The sequence below is a fragment of the Geotrypetes seraphini genome, chromosome 17, assembly GCF_902459505.1.
Source record: "Geotrypetes seraphini chromosome 17, aGeoSer1.1, whole genome shotgun sequence".
In the NCBI taxonomy this organism is placed as follows: Eukaryota; Metazoa; Chordata; class Amphibia; order Gymnophiona; family Dermophiidae; genus Geotrypetes; species Geotrypetes seraphini.
Window position 1 is genome coordinate 13,330,103 of NC_047100.1, and position 17,876 is coordinate 13,347,978.

Here is a 17,876-nt window from a genome sequence, read left to right on the forward strand (position 1 = left end):
TGGTCACGTGCGAATTTTCTCATTTGCACACGAGCCCCTAATGCCTCATATTTTGTAGGCAGATGGGGCTCCTGTGCTACTGCAGCTGTACCCTCGTGTTCATTAGCATAGGACACGCCCACGCTCTGTCCCCAGACCCACCTCCAGCGCCCAAAAGTAATTTTTCGTTTTTAGCTTGTGGCTAGTGCATAGCCATTCCCAAATTACTGTGGGATACCTTAGCATGCTCCACCTTAGTGCATACCGCTGCTTTGTAAAAGGGTCTCAAGACTTGCTCTGTAGAGACAACACTTTATCATCAACCACTGATTTCTCTTTACTAGGTATACAATAAAGATTGTATTTCGCGGTTAACTGGCTTGACATCTATTCGTCAATGAATATCTGTTTTAAAGAGTAAATTTGTTTTAATGTAACTAAACTATAATTAAGTAGGTTAATGTTCTTCATATCGTCTCGGAGCATTTTATTCAATCTGAATAATATGTGAGAAATGTCAATTACATTTAAAAGTTCATATATTTGATTTTAAGAACATAAAAATGGCCATACTGGGACATACCAAAGGTCCATAAAGCCCAGTATCCTGTTTCCAACAGTGGCAACCCAGGTCCCAAGTACCTAGCCAGATCCTAAGTAGTAAAAGAGATTCTATACTGCTTATCCTAAGAATAAGCAGTGGATTTCTCCCAAGCCATTTCAATAATGGCCTATGGACTTCTCTTTTAGGAAATTAACCAAGCCTTTGTTAAACCCTGCTAAGCTAACTGATTTCACCTCATTCTCTGGCAACGAATTGCAGAGTTTAATTACCCGTTGTGTGAAAAAAAATATGGCCAATGAATACCAACATTCAGTGGCACTGCCTGGTTAAGTGTTGCTGAAAATCAGTGACTAGACAAGCAGAAATTATATAAAATGGGCAAGAGACTCTCTTGCCCATTTAGTTGCTTTGAATATGGACCCCAGTGTTTTTATTGCTTTTGCCCAGCCTCACACTTCTTTTTGCTTCAAAACACATTGATAAGTATTGATAAATATAAGAACTTTAAAAAGAATGGGCATGCCCTCATAATACAAAACAATACACTCTTTATTGAAGGTCACAGTGGTTTGCATAAATAATTATGAAAATGCAAATTATTAAAATAGTGTTACACTATTTAGGAATTATTAATAACAAATTCTTGAAATAGATAGGTCTTTTTTGAAAATCTTAAAATTAGATTGCTGGTTAATATTAATTGATCCAAACAAATAAACAAAAATAAAGGAGAACTCCTTATGTATAGAAGAGAAGACTTTCAACCAGAGAGGTGCTCAGAACCTTGAACAAAGGTGATGAAAAACACTAACTGGGGAAAAACCCCCTATAAGTGTTTCAATGCTCTATCATTGCATCTTCTCCATTGGAAGAAAGAAATCCGTGAAAAACTTGTGCAAAAACTTAACTGGTGTCAAAAATATATATCTATAATATAAGCAAAGTGTGTTTGTAATAATGGGTGTCAGGTCAAAAGCGCGCCGGGACAAAGGCGCGCCCAGACAATTGAGCGCAGCGCGGAGGCGCGCGCCGCTCAAAATTACTGTTTTTAGGGCTCCGACGGGGGGGGGTGTGGGGGGGTAACCCCCCCACTTTACTTAATAGACATCGCGCTGCATTGTGGGGGCGGTGTGGGGGGTTGTAACCCCCCACATTTTACAGAAAACTGAACCTTTTCCCTGTTTTTAGGGAAAAAGTTAAGTTTACAGTAAAATGTGGAGGGTTACAACCCCCCAAACCTCCCATAACGCCGGCGCGATGTCTATTAAGTAAAGTGGGGGGGGGGGTTCCCCAACAAAACCCCCCGTCGCAGCCCCTAAAAACTGTAATTTTCTTCGGCGCGCGCCTACGTCTTGCGCTCAGTTGTCGGTGCACGCCTTTGTCTTTCGCGCCGTTGTCTATGAACCGTAATAATGTGGTGAAACTTAGCTTGCATGGGTGGTTAGGAAGCAGGCTCACTCCAGCAGGCTCTAACGCGTTTCGCCATTGGCTTCCTCAGAGAGCCTTCAAAAGCTGGAACAGAGTGAAACTTCTTCCTTCCTTCCTCGTCACCCAAAATTACATCACTTCCTTCCTTCCTTCCTTCCTTGTCACCCAAAATCACATCACTTCCTGGTACCAGGAAGTGATGTAATTTTGGGTGACGAGGAAGGAAGAAGTTTCACTCTGTTCCAGCTTTTGAAGGCTCTCTGAGGAAGCCAATGGCGAAACGCGTTAGAGCCTGCTGGAGTGAGCCTGCTTCCTAACCACCCATGCAAGCTAAGTTTCAGCACATTATTACAAACACGCTTTGCTTATATTATAGATATATATTTTTGACACCAGTTAAGTTTTTGCACAAGTTTTTCACGGATTTCTTTCTTCCAATGGAGAAGATGCAATGATAGAGCATTGAAACACTTATAGGGGGTTTTTCCCCAGTTAGTGTTTTTCATCACCTTTATTCAAGGTTCTGAGCACCTCTCTGGTTGAAAGTCCTCTCTTCTATACATAAGGAGTTCTCCTTTATTTTTGTTTATTTGTTTGGTCCTATTCTTTGGGAGACTATTTGCTATACTATTGACCCAGTATATTTGATTGGTAATATTAATTGATAACATTTTCCAAAGTTTTGCTGCTTGATAAGCCCATGTGGAGTTAAAAGATCTAGTGGATCTTATTTTCTTAATGAGTGGATACTGAAAATTTGGGGTCCCTTTCACTAAAGCTGAGCATGTGCTAACAGACATTAGGGAATGCTAAACGCTGCATGTCTTAGAGCAGTGGTCTCAAACTCGCGGCCTGGGGGCCACATGCGGCCCGCCAGGTACTATTTTGCGGCCTGCGGTCTGTACTAGTGCTGTCTGTACTAGTGCTGCCCGCTCTTTGCAGCGTCCTTCGGCTTCCGCCCTGGCCTCCCGCTCTTACCTTCAGATAATTACTGCAGCCTGCAGAGAGGATTGCCGGTGCTGTAGCACTTCTTGCAGGCTGCCGTCATCCTCAGCAGCACGCTCCCTTTGCCGTGATCCTGCCCCTGATGTCAGAGGAGGGGCGGGACCGTAGCAGAGGAAACATACTGCGGAGGCCGATGGCAGCCTGCAAGGATATCTACAGCACTGGCAATCCTCTCTGCAGGCTACAATAATTAGCTGAAACTAAGACCAGGAGGCTAGGGGGGAAGCTACAGGATGCTGCAAAAAAGGGGGGGAACATGCAGGTCTTCGGGGGGGGGGAGATTTATAAACTATAAAGAGTTTTACCTCATGCAAAATTGTAATTTCTTTAATAAGACATTAGCTATTTTTTTCTGCGGGCCTTCAATTACCTACAAATCCAAAATGTGGCCCTGCAAAGGGTTTGTTTGAGACCACTGTCCTAGAGGGTACATGACACATAGCACACAAAGCTTTAGTAAAAGAGCTCCTTTTTTTAAGCTTCCTTTAGTGCATGCAAAATCATTATAATGTACATTAACTTATGAATTGATTTCTATGCATTAAAAGGTTCTGTGGGCTGAAAGGATTTATTAACATGAAAGTGTGAAACAAACTGAGAAAATTAATAAAAATGGTGGGGAGGCAAATTCTCTATAAACAAGCTAAAATTGTTTTGCCTGTGCACATCATTTGATTCCTGTGGACCTGAGCAGAGGTAGGGAACTGGTTGGAATCCTTTGCTATAAATCTGAGGATGGCTATATTTGATACTTTATTATTACAGTTTTTTCAAATCCATTTTAAAGCACTGGTGGCACTGGCCCACTTGGATATGTTCATTTTCTTATGAGATACAAATCTATAACTTCTAAGGTACACAAGCTATGTTTTAATCCTGCAGTTTCCTCCTGTTCCTTTGTTTTGCCAGCTCAGTAGGAGCCAGGGCTGGGATTTGGCACTGCGAGCATTCAGTTGCAGCTCCCCAGGGATTTCTCCCCCTATTATATATTCCAGTGTTTTCCAAGTCGGTCCTAGTACCCTCATGCCAGTCAGATTTTCAGGATATCCAAAATGAATATGCTTGAAAGAGATTTGCATACAATAGAGGCAGTGTATACAAATCGATCTCACGCATATTCATTGTGGATATCTTGAAAACCTGATTGGCAAGGGGTACACTTCTCCCTCCGTATTCGCTGGGATAGGGGATTAACAGAACCGCAAATACAGAAAAACCGCAAATAACTTTTTCGTATGTTATTCACTGCTTTCTATTAAAAACAATCGTGAATAGGGTGGAACCGCGAATAACACGGTGGGAGACCTGGCCTGTTCCTGAACGAGAAGCAAAACACGGTGAAGAAAGTGCTGGGAATCAGCGATTTTCTCTGTAAATGCATGGAATCAGCGATTTCTCTATGCAAGCTGATGTAATTTGGGGGGGGAGACAGCAAGCTAAAAAACCATGAATAATCGAAACCCCTAGACGAATGCTGAAACCGCGAATACGGAGGGAGAAGTGTACTTCAGGACCAATCTGGGAAACACCAATTATATTCTATCACCCAACACACAATCTGGTCTATGTAGTAATAATCTTATATGGGGGTTATGCACTAGGGTTCCATCTGGACTGCAGCAATCATGAGACCTGAAACTGACCACTGAGAGTCACCCTTAAGCAGTAGGGTTAGCAGACGTCCGGATTTCTTCTTTTGAAGACATGTCTGGGGTCCAGATGGCTTTTCAAAACCCGGCCCTTTGTCCAGGTTTTGAAAAGCTTTCCTCCACATTGCGTCAGGCAGGAGGGCATCTGCTCATGCGTGGATGTCCTGCCCGACGAAAGGAGGCAGCTGGGGTACGGATGAGGTGGGATTGGGGTGTGATGGGGTGGGGATGGGTGGAATTAGGTGGTTGGGGGGGGGGGTCTAGGGGTCTGGAGAGGCCAATCAGGCCTTAGGATGCTGTGGGATGGGCCAGAGAGGGGCGGGCCCGCCTCATTTTGACAGAGGTGGGCCGACCGGCCATGGGAAGAACCAGCTGGCCAACTTTTTAAGGTTAGTTGGGGGGACCGGAGTGGGGTGTTAACAGAGGGTTAGGGTTAGGGGGGTCATCTTCCGGCAGGAGGGATTGGGCACCCTCCTGCCAGCAATTGGGGGGGGCCTACCAGCAGGAGGGTTCCCTCCTGCCGCGATTGCTCAGGAGGGGGGGGGACTTGCCGCAATAAGTGTAGCGGCTGCGTCTACTGCAACACGGTTCTGTAACCGGCGTCTGTAACATGGACGTCGGTTACAGAATTGGGTTTATTTTGGGCGGGTGTAAGCCCGTCCCGGGCATCCTATACAGAATCCGGGTTAGTGACTAGCGAAAAGGGGTGAGCTAACGTCAAAGTGCTCACTATAGAAAACTGCTGAGACTCCGTGCTAGCATTTTCACGACTGTTTTTTTGTGTGTATATTGAGATTTGTCTCTGCTCTGTTCAGACTGTTTCTTGAGCCTGTAGCATGGGTCTGCCATGTTTGTTTGTTTTTAATAAGGGGGAAGAGGAGCAGAGACTGAATAATGCCAGTAGGTGGGGCTGCTGGGCAGACTGAGTGGGATAATATGGGAAGAGCATTCAAAAATGGGCTTTTGTACTCTGAAATGAACTTATAATTACTAATAAAATTATGTACCCTTTGACTGGGCCTTACGTTTTTCTAGATGAGTTCCTTACTATTCTGTTTGTTATGCCTTTGCAGATACTTGGTTACTTTGACTATGCTTTCACAGGCATCTTTACTGTTGAAATCCTATTGAAGGTAACAAAATGTTAATTGATCCTCATTAGCTGAGAAACCATGCTAGCAGTAATGTTTGTAACTTTTCTTTTACCCTCCAGATCCTAGGCTATGCAGATTATGTCTTCACTAGTATGTTTACCTTTGAGATCATTTTGAAGGTAACAAGGTTACACACATGCACGTTTAAAGAGATTCTCCCTTGTGTGGTGTGCCACGCGGCTGAAACTTTGAAGTGTTTTTCCAACTTCCTTTTTTTGATTAAAAGACCAAAATGAAACTTTTTTTTTTAAACTAAATACACTCTACACGTTTGTCAATTCTGCATTAATCTGACTGATCTGGCCAGTTAGGTCATTTGTTTGAATGCATGTAAAAGATACATTTTAATGTGATATTCCTACTTTCACACCTTGAAGTTGCCAAAATAAGAAAATAACTTCTTTTTTGCATGAGGCTATTTTTTAAAAGTTCTCAAAAAAAAAAAAAAAAGGTTTTTTTTTTTTTTAATGCAACTGTCTTAGAACCCTGTTCAGGAAGGATTTTTACCTAAGGGAGCAGGACGGTAGAAACTCCTTACTAAACAGAGTGGTAATGGAAGCATGTGGTATATGTGTAATGTACCAAACTATACATTAATAGACAAAAAATTGTTAAAGGCTACAATCTATGACAAGGGCTTACAGGACATGAATGCTGCCAAATTTAACCATAATAGACATGCATTTACGAAATATCTTGACAAAAAAATTATTGCTCTTGCCAAAATACATTGTCCATGTAGGTTTCAATTGGAATTTTCCTATAATGTATAGTTTGCATTCTGAATGGTTATTTCATTCATGTAGTGGGGCTACTCAACCTCGAAACCTTAGTTTTTTTTGCCTATGCTTGCCAGCTAATAGTTATTGAATTAACTTCTTCACAAATGGCCTTAGCTTGAAAGTTGAAACTGGATATTAAAGGCAACGGTACCAGCAAATCTAGAAATATGGATCCATTGGAAATGGCAAGACATGGCCAAATACTTATTTTCAAGGTTATATCTGACCAGTTGGGTCATAGGTTGAGTAGCCTACCACATATCAGTGAACAAAACTATTGGTGCACAAAAACTATTTTGCTTAAAATGAAATTTGGCTTTTGAAATTGATATGCATATTTGAGCCTTTGATATATTTTTCAGAATGAGCATAAGTAAATGATTTTTATTTATTTTTATGCATTTTATTTCATTTTTTTTCTACTTTTACTTTTTTTTTTTTTTTATTTGGTGATAACACACACTTTTTAGGCTGTTTTCAAGATGGTAAAAAAAATATATCGTATGTGCCAATTTCTACAATGGTTCTTACTCTGAATGACTTGTGAGTGCAATGCATTCATTTGGAATCCAGATAAAATATGTACAATACTTCAAGATATCGCGACAGTGTTGGGCATATTTAATTGTAAGTTGATAAGTTTTAAAATGTCAGTCCTTTAATAATAAACCTCCATTTTGCTCAGCTGTGGTAGAGGTTTCTACCGTGGCCCAGAGCAAAAAAATGCTCCGGCACTGCTCCTACATTCCTAGAATTGCTATGAGCATCCGAGCATTTTTGGATCATTTACTCCCTTCCCCTCCTTTTACAAAACCATGCGAGAGGTTTTTAGCGCCAGCCAGCGCGCTGAATGCTCTGGGCTTCTTCAGCGGTCATAGAGTTCCTATGAGCGTCGGAGCCGTGCAGAGCATTCAGCGCACTGGCCAGTGCAAAAAACCTTTTGCACGCTTTTGTAAAAGAGGGAGTTGGCGCTCTGGACTGTGGTAGAAACCTCTACCATGGCTTAGTAAAAGTGTTGGGGCGGGGGGAGAATTAGTAAAGTGGTAGGATTACTATTATCACTATTTCTAATAGCTAATAGCAATAGAAAATAAACCAAGGGGATGAGGGGAAGAGAGAGAGAGAAAAAAAAATCCAACATGTGATGATCAAAACTACACTTCTCCCTCCGTATTCACTGTGATAGGGGATTAACAGACCCGCGAATGCAGAAAAACCGTGAAAAACTCTTTCATATGTTATTCGCTGTTTTCTATTAAAAACCATCGTGAATAGGGTGAGACTGTGAAGAACATGGCGGGACACCTGGCCTGTTCCTGAAGGAAAGGCAAAACATGGTGAAGAAAGTGCTGGAAATCGACGATTTTCTCTGTAAACACTTGGAATCGACGATTTTCTCTGTAAACACTTGGAATCGGTGATTTTCTCTGTAAACACTTGGAATCGGCGATTTTCTCCGTAAACACTTGGAATCCGTGATTTTCTCTGTAAACACTTGGAATCGGCGATTTTCTCCGTAAACACTTGGAATCGGTGATTTCTCTATGCAAGCTGATGTCATTTGGGGGGAGGAGCCAGCAAGCTAAAAATCTTGAATAATTGAAACCACGAATATGGAGGGAGAAGTGTTTTATTATTTAAATATCCTCTTTAGATTTCCCTGACAGTAATGTATGATTTAAACCCTGTTTGTATTTCTGAATTGTTGGGATTTGACTCGCTTTACATTCAAATGTGAATTGATTTGTTTACCTACTTCGGAATCGATCATTTGATCTGACGTCTTTTGTTTTTGAATCGATGATTTTTGTCTTGATTTGATTTATTGATATTTTATTTGGTGGGGGGGATGATTATGATATTGTCCGGACATATCTATGTTATATGTGGAAATCGCAGGGAAAACAAGATTTTATGCATGTGATACGGAAACCGCATAGTCGTATGCGGTATATACATTTTTTAATAAAATAAACATAGTTCGTCGTCTTTAGTGTCAGGTTTTAATGAATGAAGCACAAAACAAAAATGAGATTAGCATTAGCTATTTTTATTCTTTTCAGCCCAACAGGAGTTGGAAAGAATTATGTGTTAGGGGTCAAGAAATGTCTTTCTGTCCATCCATCTGTCTGAGTCTCAGGGGCAAATTAACTCCCAAAATTAATCAGGATGGTATGAAACATGGCATGGAGGAAAACCCAGTGAAAAGACGCATTAAGTTCAAAAATGGGCCAGAGAAGACCAGGAGTTCTAGAGAAATACCGCCCCCCCCCTCCTGATTTCTATAGCTGTTATCCTTCTTGTTTTATTAATTCAGCATATTTGGTGAGACGATGACATCTTGTAAGCAGCCTAAATGTGTGTAGTGAAATCTGCCTGAGGGAAAATGGGAAATAATCGTATTGCAATTCTATTTTAGATGATGACATTCGGAGCGTTTCTTCACAAAGGGTCTTTCTGCAGGAATTACTTTAATTTGCTGGACTTGCTGGTTGTGGGGGTATCTCTAGTGTCCTTTGGGATTCAGTAAGTAATTTCTTCTTAATGTAATTAAAGATTGCTGAGTTTTGATATGGTGAAAATGCTCTTGATTGTAAGAGTAGCTAAAGATACCAATGCATGTTGTAAGGCATTATGTTTGGGAACATATTGAAGAACTTAATATTTAGATCTTGAGCAGGCGGTAGTTTTCCGGCTAGCGCGGGGGTTAGCGCCTGATTAAAAGTTGCGTGCGATAAAGCCACTAGTTACTAATAATTGGGGTTAACAGTAAAATTGCATGTCTTAAAGGTTGCCCATGCTGATAACTTCCCTCCTTAATTCAAGAAAAAAATATTTCCGGAAATCAAAATCCCTGCTACATGTGATAAAAGTGGAACGAGGATAGAACATTCAGGCCATTGTGACATCACTGATGAGTTTGGTTCTCAGGCATTGGTGGAATGAGGCATTATGACATCACAACATTGGTTCTGGTTACCAAAGAGTGAAACTCTGCACACTAAGGGGGAAAGTTATCAACATGGGCTAATTCATGTTATTTTCACACAGGCCCCATTTTATGCAGCGAGACCTAGTTACTAATACCTGGGGTTAACAGTAAAATAGTATGTCTCAATGGTAGCCCATGTTGATAACTTCAGGATATCCACAATGAGAGAGAGATTTGCCTGCGCTGTCTGCTTGGTATGCAAATCTCTCTCATGCATGTTCATTGTGGAGATCCAGAAACCTGGCCTGCCAGTAGATCTCAAGGACCGGACTTGGGCAGCCCTGATTTACATTATTATTTACTAAACTGTACTCATGATGTTCTCCAGTTATATCAGCTTCTGTCGCCCCCCGAAAAACCTTTAGACACTACGAGGGAAATTCTATAAATGGGGCCTAAACTTAGGCACCTAAGTTAATTTGGAAACGTCGTTTGAAATGGCCAGCAATGTGAAATTTAAAGCGCCTACCCGCACCTAATGTCATTATAGGCATGGCTAACACCAGAAGTGGCATTAGGCAGCATAAAGCGCCTACATAGTTGTGATTCATGGCAAAGACAGGTGCCAGAAATGTAGGCCTTCAAAAACCCTGACCTACATTTCTGATGCCTATCTTCCCTGAAGGCTCAATTCTCTAAATGGCACCGTCACGTCATTAACATATGATCGGCAGCCACCGATATCGGCGCAGTTTAGAGAATATAGGCCTATGGGTTAAATTCTATAAAATGCTCCAAAATTTGGGTGCCAGAAAAGAGCATGAAGTGCTAGTCTATAAACATCACATTTATAGCATACTGTTTAGCTCTGGGATCTGTGCCCAATTTTGGGCATGAAGATTGATACCAACTTGAGAGGGGACATGATCAAAACATTCAAGCTACTGAAGGTTTCACCCTCTCCAGGAGAACGAGAGGGCATTCTCTAAAATTGAAAGGGGATAGATTCCGTACGAACATAAGGAAGTTCTTCTTCACCCAGAGAGTGGTAGAAAACTAGAACGCTCTTCCAGAGTCTGTCATAGGGGAAAACACCCTCCAGGGATTCAAGACAAAGCTAGACAAGTTCCTGATGAACAAGGACGTACGCTGATAGGGATAGTCTCAGTCAGGGCACTGGTCTTTGACCAGAGGGCCGCCGCATGAGTGGACTGCTGGGCATGATGGACCACTGGTCTGACCCAGCAGCGGCAATTCTTATGTTCTTATGTTTAACTTGGTATAAATCCTCTTGTCTACATTATGTGCAAATCTATCATTATCCCAGGACAAGCAGGCAGCCTATTCTCACATGTGGGTGACATCATCCACGGAGCCCAGATGCGGACAGCCTCGCAAGCAGACTTCCTTGAAGAAACTCTGAACTTTCGAGACTGCCGCACCGCGCATGCGCAAGTGCCTTCCCGCCCAGCACAGGGCACGTCTCCTCAGTTCTCAGTTTTCCGCAGAGCCGAGAAGTCCATCTTTGACGCTCTGCGCTGAACTTAGTTCGCTTTCTGCCTTCTCTCACCGTGGCTCGTGTTTTATTTTTCTCATTACCGTGTCGCTGTGCTTTTCTTTCAGTCATTGTTAAAAAAAAAGTTGAATTTTTTCATTGAGTGACGGCGGGGCCTGTCGCACACCCTCAGCCTGAGGGCTTCGACTTTGCAGCAGCTGTTTTTCCTTCTATGTCACGGCCAGTCATGGGCTTCAAGAAGTGTAGCCAGTGCCAGCCAGCGATCTCCCTCACTGACGCACACCGCTGGTGCCTTCACTGTCTGGGGCCTGACCATTGCCCAGAGTCATGCGTTCGCTCTGCTACTCTTCAACCTCGAGCCCTCAAACGTCATCGAGTTCAAGTGGAGAAGATTTTTGGTATGGAAACCCCTACTACATCCTCAGCCTCGACCTCTGATTCGGTCAGGCCTGCTACGGGGTGTCCTCCTGCCTCCACGACTTTGACCTCGACTCTCATCAGACTTTCCTCGTTTGGAACGTCCTCGACCTCGAGTAAATCTGCCAAGTCTTCTCCTAAGTTTCCCTCAGGTCAGATACCTCAGCAGGCAGTTCCAGTGGTGGTTCTCAAGCTACCTAAACATCATTCCTACAAGTCGAAGCATTCTTCCTCTTCGTCCTCGGAGCCTTTAGCCTCAGCAGGTGGTCCAGTTTCAGACTCAGATCCACAATTGTAGGCTACCATTTAGACCATTTTAGAGCGAGAGTTTGTTCAGTTACTGACCAAATATAGTCCTGCTTCGACTCTGCTTCCTGCAGACCAGCCTGGGCATTCAGCAGTCTCACAAGAGGTCGAGTCCTTGCCTGTGTCTCAAGCTGAATCTACACACTCTCTGCAAGGAGTCCAGTCTTTGCGAGTTTCTCAACCTGTTTGGGACATTTTAGAGGCTTCCAGAAAACCTGCCACTAGACACTGCTACCACCAAAAATGGACTAGATTTTCTACGTGGTGCATTTCTCACAACAAGGAGCTTCGAGATACCTCCTTGTTTTCCCTCTTAGATTATCTTCTGCACTTATCTACCTCTGGCCTAAAGTCTACATCCATTCAAATCCATCTTAGTGCAATTGCTGCTTTCCATTAGCCTATCGAAGGGAAATCCCTTGCTGCTCATCCTGTGGTTTCAAGATTTATGAAAGGACTTTTCAATGTCAAACCTCCTCTCAAACTGCCTTCAGTGGTTTGGGATCTCAGTGTTGTTCTTGCTGAATTGATGAAGCCTCCATTTGAACCAATGTCTACGGCTCATCTGAAATATCTCACTTGGAAAGTGATGCTTTTCATTGCTCTCACATCTGCTCAAAGAGTCAGTGAGCTGCAAGCTGTAGTTTCTGATCCACCTTTCACAGTTTTCCCATCATGACAAGGTGGTCCTCTGTACTCATCCTAAATTCTTACCTAAAGTGGTTTCAGAATTTCAACTCAATCAATCCATTGTACTTCCAGTGTTTTTTTTTCCAAGGCCTCATTCTCATCCTGGAGAATCTCTTCATACCCTGGACTGTAAGCGTGCTATGGCCTTCTACTTAGAATGCACCAAACCACACAGATCTGCTCCTTAACTTTTTGTCTCCTTTGATCCAAACAAAGTGGAACATCCTATTTCTAAGCGAACCATCACCAACTGGATGGCTGCTTTTATCTCTTTCTGCTATGCCCAGGCTGGACTGTATCTACAGAGTCGAGTCACAGCCCATAAAGTCAGAGCCATGGCGGCTTCAGTAGCTTTCCTCAGATCCACTCCTATTGAGGAAATTTGCAAAGCTGCCACCTGGTCTTTGGTTCATACGTCACCTCTCATTATTGTCTGGATATTTTCTCCAGACAGGATGACCATTATGGCCAGGCAGTGTTACAAAATTTATTCTCCTGAATTGCCAACACTCCCACCATCCCATTCTGGCTAGCTTGGAGGTCATCCACATGTGAGAATATGCTGCCTGCTTGTCCTGTGATAAAGCACAGTTACTTACCGTAACAGGTGATATCCAGGGACAGCAGGCAGCTATTCTCACAACCCACCCACCTCCCCTGGTTGGCTTCTCTGCTAGCTATCTGAACTGAGGAGACGCGCCCTGCGCTGGGCGGGAAGGCACTCGCGCATGCGCGGTGCGGCAGACTCGAAACTTCTGAGTTTCTTCAAGTAAGTCTGCTTGCGAGGCTGTCCGCATCTGGGCTCCGTGGATGACCATCACCCACATGGGAGAATAGGCTGCCTGCTGTCCCTGGATAACACCTGTCACGGTAAGTAACTGTGCTTATTCTGTAACACTGCGTGCAAATTCCAGGAATGCCCCTCCCAAGACCACAGCCCCTTTTCTGATTCACACATAAAAATTTGTGTGTGCGTCTTTCTAGAATACCAACCACAAAGATGCTCACCTGCATAATTCAAATTATTGCTAATTAGCGCCGATTATCAGCACTAAGTGGTTCATTGTTCAATGAAATTGCACATACAAAATGGATATATGCCCAAATTTGTGCCCACAGTTTTAAGTGCTATATATAGAATTAGTGGTTATATACAGTTGCATCATGGGAAGGCTATATGAAGTAAAACAAAATTTTTAATTTGTTTTTAAGACATTCTTGTAAATTATTTGTGTTATTTTCTTGCAGGTCGAGTGCTATCTCAGTTGTGAAGATTCTCCGAGTTTTGAGAGTGCTGAGACCTTTAAGGGCAATAAACAGAGCTAAAGGACTGAAGGTTTTTTTTAAATGTTTCTATAGCTGTTTTGGTGCATCCAAATTTTCCAATCTGATAAGCAGTGGCATACCTACGGTATGTGACACCTAGGGCCGATCATTTTTTAACACCCCCCTCCCCCCCGTACAAAAAAGGATTAGAGGAACACCCCCCTAGGAGCTGCACTTGGGGAGGTCCATCCCCCCCCCCACTCCTCTCTCCCATCCCCTCTTGGCATGCCACTGACTGAGGAAGGGGACTTTGATCTCCAAAAGTTAGTAAAAAATGTATTAGAATTAGTCCAATAAAAAGATTACCTTATTTCCATTTTCTATTTATAAATGTTTATCAATTCAGCTACAACACTACTTTATTCTAAAGCAACAAAAAAGAATATTTTTTCATCTCTGGTTTCTGCTTTCCTCATCTTTTCTTCACTCTCTATTTCATCCAGTGTACTGCCACCAACATTCTCTGTCCCTTCCATTTTTCTCTTTCTGTCTTCTCTCCCTCCCCCATACTCTGGCATCTCTCCCTTCTCCTTTCCTTCCCTCCTTCTCACTCCAATTCACCCCATGGTCTGGCATCTGCTTCCCTTCCCCCATGCCCTGGGATCTCTCTCTTCTTTCCTCTCTTCTCCTTCCATCTCTCCCTCTCTCTTCATGCTCTGGCATCTCCTTTCCCTCCCTCCCTTCCTGATGGTCTGGCATCTCAGTCTCCTTTCCTTCCCTCCCTCTATGCCCTGGTATCTCTCTCCTCTTCTTCCCTTCCATCTCTCCTTCCCCCTCCATATTCTGGTATCTCCTCTCTTTCCTTTCCTTCTCTCCCTCCTTTCTCCTGGTCTGGCATCTCTGTCACCTTCCTTTCACTCCCTCCATGCTCTGACATCTCCTTTACTTTACATCTCTCCTTTCCTTCCCCATGGTCTGGGCATCTCTCTTTCATCTCCTCTCCCTTCCCTGGTTTTCCTTCTCCCTCTCTCTCCCCCTCCTTCCTCCCCAATTGGGTGCAGGATTTCTCACCCCTTTCCCTCCCTCCCTCTAGGCGGCAGCACAATGTTCACAATTCACTGCTCTTGCCAGCATCAGACCTTCCTCTCTGCTGGGTCCCCCCTACTTCCTGTTTCCATGAATGTAGGACCTGGCAGCGAGGAAGGCCTGACACTGGCAAGAGCATCGAATAGTGAATGCTGCTGCTGCTTCTGGGAAGAAGTTCTTGGTGCTGGCCCTCAAAGGAGTCATCAGAGCACCCCCTTATGGGCTGCACCCAGAGTGGACACCCCCCTCCCCGGTATGCCTCTGCTGATAGGTACACCAAAGCCTTGCAACACAATGTCTTACTGTTGAAACTATGAGCAAGGTGCTTATTTTCAATAGATGAATGCTGCATTCTGATTATTATGTTTAAATCTGTTTTTATTAACAAGAACAAACCATACACCAACAAATTCAAAATGGCCGACAAGAATTGAAGTAAATAAGACAAATACAACTGTGAAAGGTGTATTGCTTGTAAAGAAAAATGATATTTCGCCATTCACACAAACATATAAAAGGGACAGTGTTTAATTACGCATTTCTAGTTTGTTGGAAGAGAATGAAACTGCCTCTAGAGAGCATATTTATTTATTTCTTTTTGTAGCATGTTGTTCAATGTGTCTTTGTCGCCATCCGAACTATTGGCAACATCATGATTGTCACCACTCTGCTGCAGTTCATGTTTGCCTGCATTGGAGTACAACTGTTCAAGGTACGGGTGAGATTCCTCTGCAGTATGTTTCAATGAAATGTAGACTTTTGAGGGCTAATTCTGTGAATTAGTACGGTGTTGTAGCCTGCCGTGCGCGCGTACCCCTTCTCCATATCTTTCTAACTTCAGCGCAAGCAGCCGCCAATGTACTGCCCGCGTTGGCTTCGGCGCTTTCTCTGACATCACTTCCTAGGTGTGGGTGCCAGAAGTGACTTCAAAGAGAGCACATTTGGGTGAAGAGAAGTCCAAGGAAAATGTATGCGCTGGGAGGTGAAAAACGGATAAGCACAAATGGGGAGAGGGACCTTGGGATTATAGTTACACTGGTTACCGGTCTCTCACTGAACTACATATAAAATTCTCCTTCTAACTTTTAAAATTAAGACCTCTCACCTCCATGTCTTTCTAGATAAATATCTCACTCCACATCCCCCTCCTAGGGTCCTTAGATCTACGAATCTAAACCTATTGACAATACACTTCCCCCTCCCCATTCGCGGTTTCAGTAATCGCGATTTCACATATTTGCGATTTTTTGGGGAGGGGGAAAAAAGAAAAAAAATAACCATCCTTAAGTCTTCCCCCCCGGCATCCCGGCCTTACCTGGTGGTCTAGCGGGCTTTTGGGGCAGGAGCGATCTTCCTACGCTCCTGCCCCGTGCAGATCGCCATTAGGAAATAGCTGTAGGGAGTTCCCGTCGTAGTCTCGAGAGACTACGGGAACTCACAGCAGCCATTTCCTAATGGCGATTTGCACGGGGCAGGAGTGTAGGAAGATCGCTCCTGCCCCGAAAGCCCGCTAGACCACCAGGTAAGGCCGGGAAGGCGGGAGGGAGGTGGGGGTGGGTCAGAGCCGGATATTCGCGGTTTTTCGCCATTCGCGGTCCGTCTCTGCCCCTGTCCCCCGCGAATCCGGAGGGAGAAGTGTACCTTCAATCAAGGACCTATACTATACTAGAAATTCCATTTTCTCAGTAGTTGCACCCTCGCTCTGGAATGCAACGCCATTTTACCTCCGTAACGAAAATTCCCTAAATAAGTTTAAAACAAATCTCAAAACATTTCTTTTTAAAGATGCCTATCAATAAGTGGAAGGGAAAAAAAAAAGTTTTAAAGAAGCGATATCCCCGTTTCCCTCTCGGTACTCCCCATCCCTCTACCCTTTCTTTTATTTTTATTTATCATTTTAATTAAAAGTTCCCTATCCCCTAAAACCTCTCGTTTCTATTCAGTCTTAATTCGTCATAGTTTTAGGTTTACTCTCTTTTTAATCCATCTCACCTCAACCAAAAATTTTATTAGACCTTTCTAATGTTTAATCTTGTAAACCGCCCAGATACATGTGATGGTCGGTATATCAAGCCATGAATAAATTTGAAACTTGAGGATCTGAAGGCAACGAAATAGTTTGACAAAGTAGTACCTGTAGCCAGAAGGATACTAGGCTGTATAGAGAGAGGTGTAATCAGCCAAAGAAAGGGGGTGTTGATGCTCGTATACAGGTCATTGGTGAAGACCCACTTGGAGTATTGTGTTCAGTTTTGGAGGCCGCATTTGGCCAAGGATATAAAAAGACTTGAAGCGGTCCAGGGGATAGCAACAAAATGGTAGTGAGTTTGCGCCAAAGGAAGTAGAAGAAGAGAGTAGAAGACCTCAACGTATACTCTGGAGGAGAGGAGGGACAGGGGTGATACGATACAGACATTTAAATATTTGAAAGGTACTAATATAGGACCAAATCTTTTCCAGAGAAGGGACACTGGTAAAACTAGAGGGCATAAATTGAAGTTGAGGAGTGGTAGACTGAGACCTAAGAGATATTCATTGCAACAGAAGGATAGGCAGGCGCAACGAGGTAGACTGCATGAGCCAAATGGACTTCCTCTACTAATGGTCTTCCTTTTCTTTTGCTTTTGGTTGCAACGTATTGTATTGGGCCTGCAAAAATGGTGTTGCGCTGCATAAATGTCGTGATGCCATGAAGCGTATTCATTTTTATTTTGTTCCACGTCTAGGGGAAATTTTATCGCTGCACAGATGAAGCAAAACAAGTTCCTGAGGAATGCAAGTGAGAGCTGTTCCAGCTTACCCTTTTCCTTTCTATTTGTTATCTACCGTGTTTGTATGCTCAGGAGGTCATGAAAACAGCCTCATATTTTTTCAGCCAAGAATCACAGTGGCTGTTCTGGCCCATATTCGGATCAGACTTAAGAGCAATGTTTTTACCTGATAGGTTTCTTTCCTTTTTTTTGATATTGTAGTTCTTACCCTTCGCCTTTTGTATCTGTGAGTTTGTCTGACTAAATTGCGGTTTAGAGTATATTGCTTTGTAAATCCCCATCATTTTTTTTTTTATTATTATTGTACGCCGCCCAGAAACTTTGTATAGG

The 17,876-nt window shown here is 43.2% G+C and overlaps 1 protein-coding gene across 1 annotated transcript in view; it reads left to right on the plus strand.

Moving 5' to 3' along the window:
• Positions 1–17,876, plus strand: part of CACNA1D (calcium voltage-gated channel subunit alpha1 D) — a 330,148-nt gene that overhangs the window by 192,525 nt on the left and 119,747 nt on the right. The window contains exons 20-24 of the mRNA XM_033925872.1: positions 5,700–5,759; positions 8,982–9,088; positions 13,672–13,759; positions 15,380–15,487; positions 17,502–17,554. Of these exons, the coding sequence (XP_033781763.1) occupies positions 5,700–5,759; positions 8,982–9,088; positions 13,672–13,759; positions 15,380–15,487; positions 17,502–17,554 (416 nt within the window). The remainder of the gene's footprint in view (positions 1–5,699; positions 5,760–8,981; positions 9,089–13,671; positions 13,760–15,379; positions 15,488–17,501; positions 17,555–17,876) is intronic.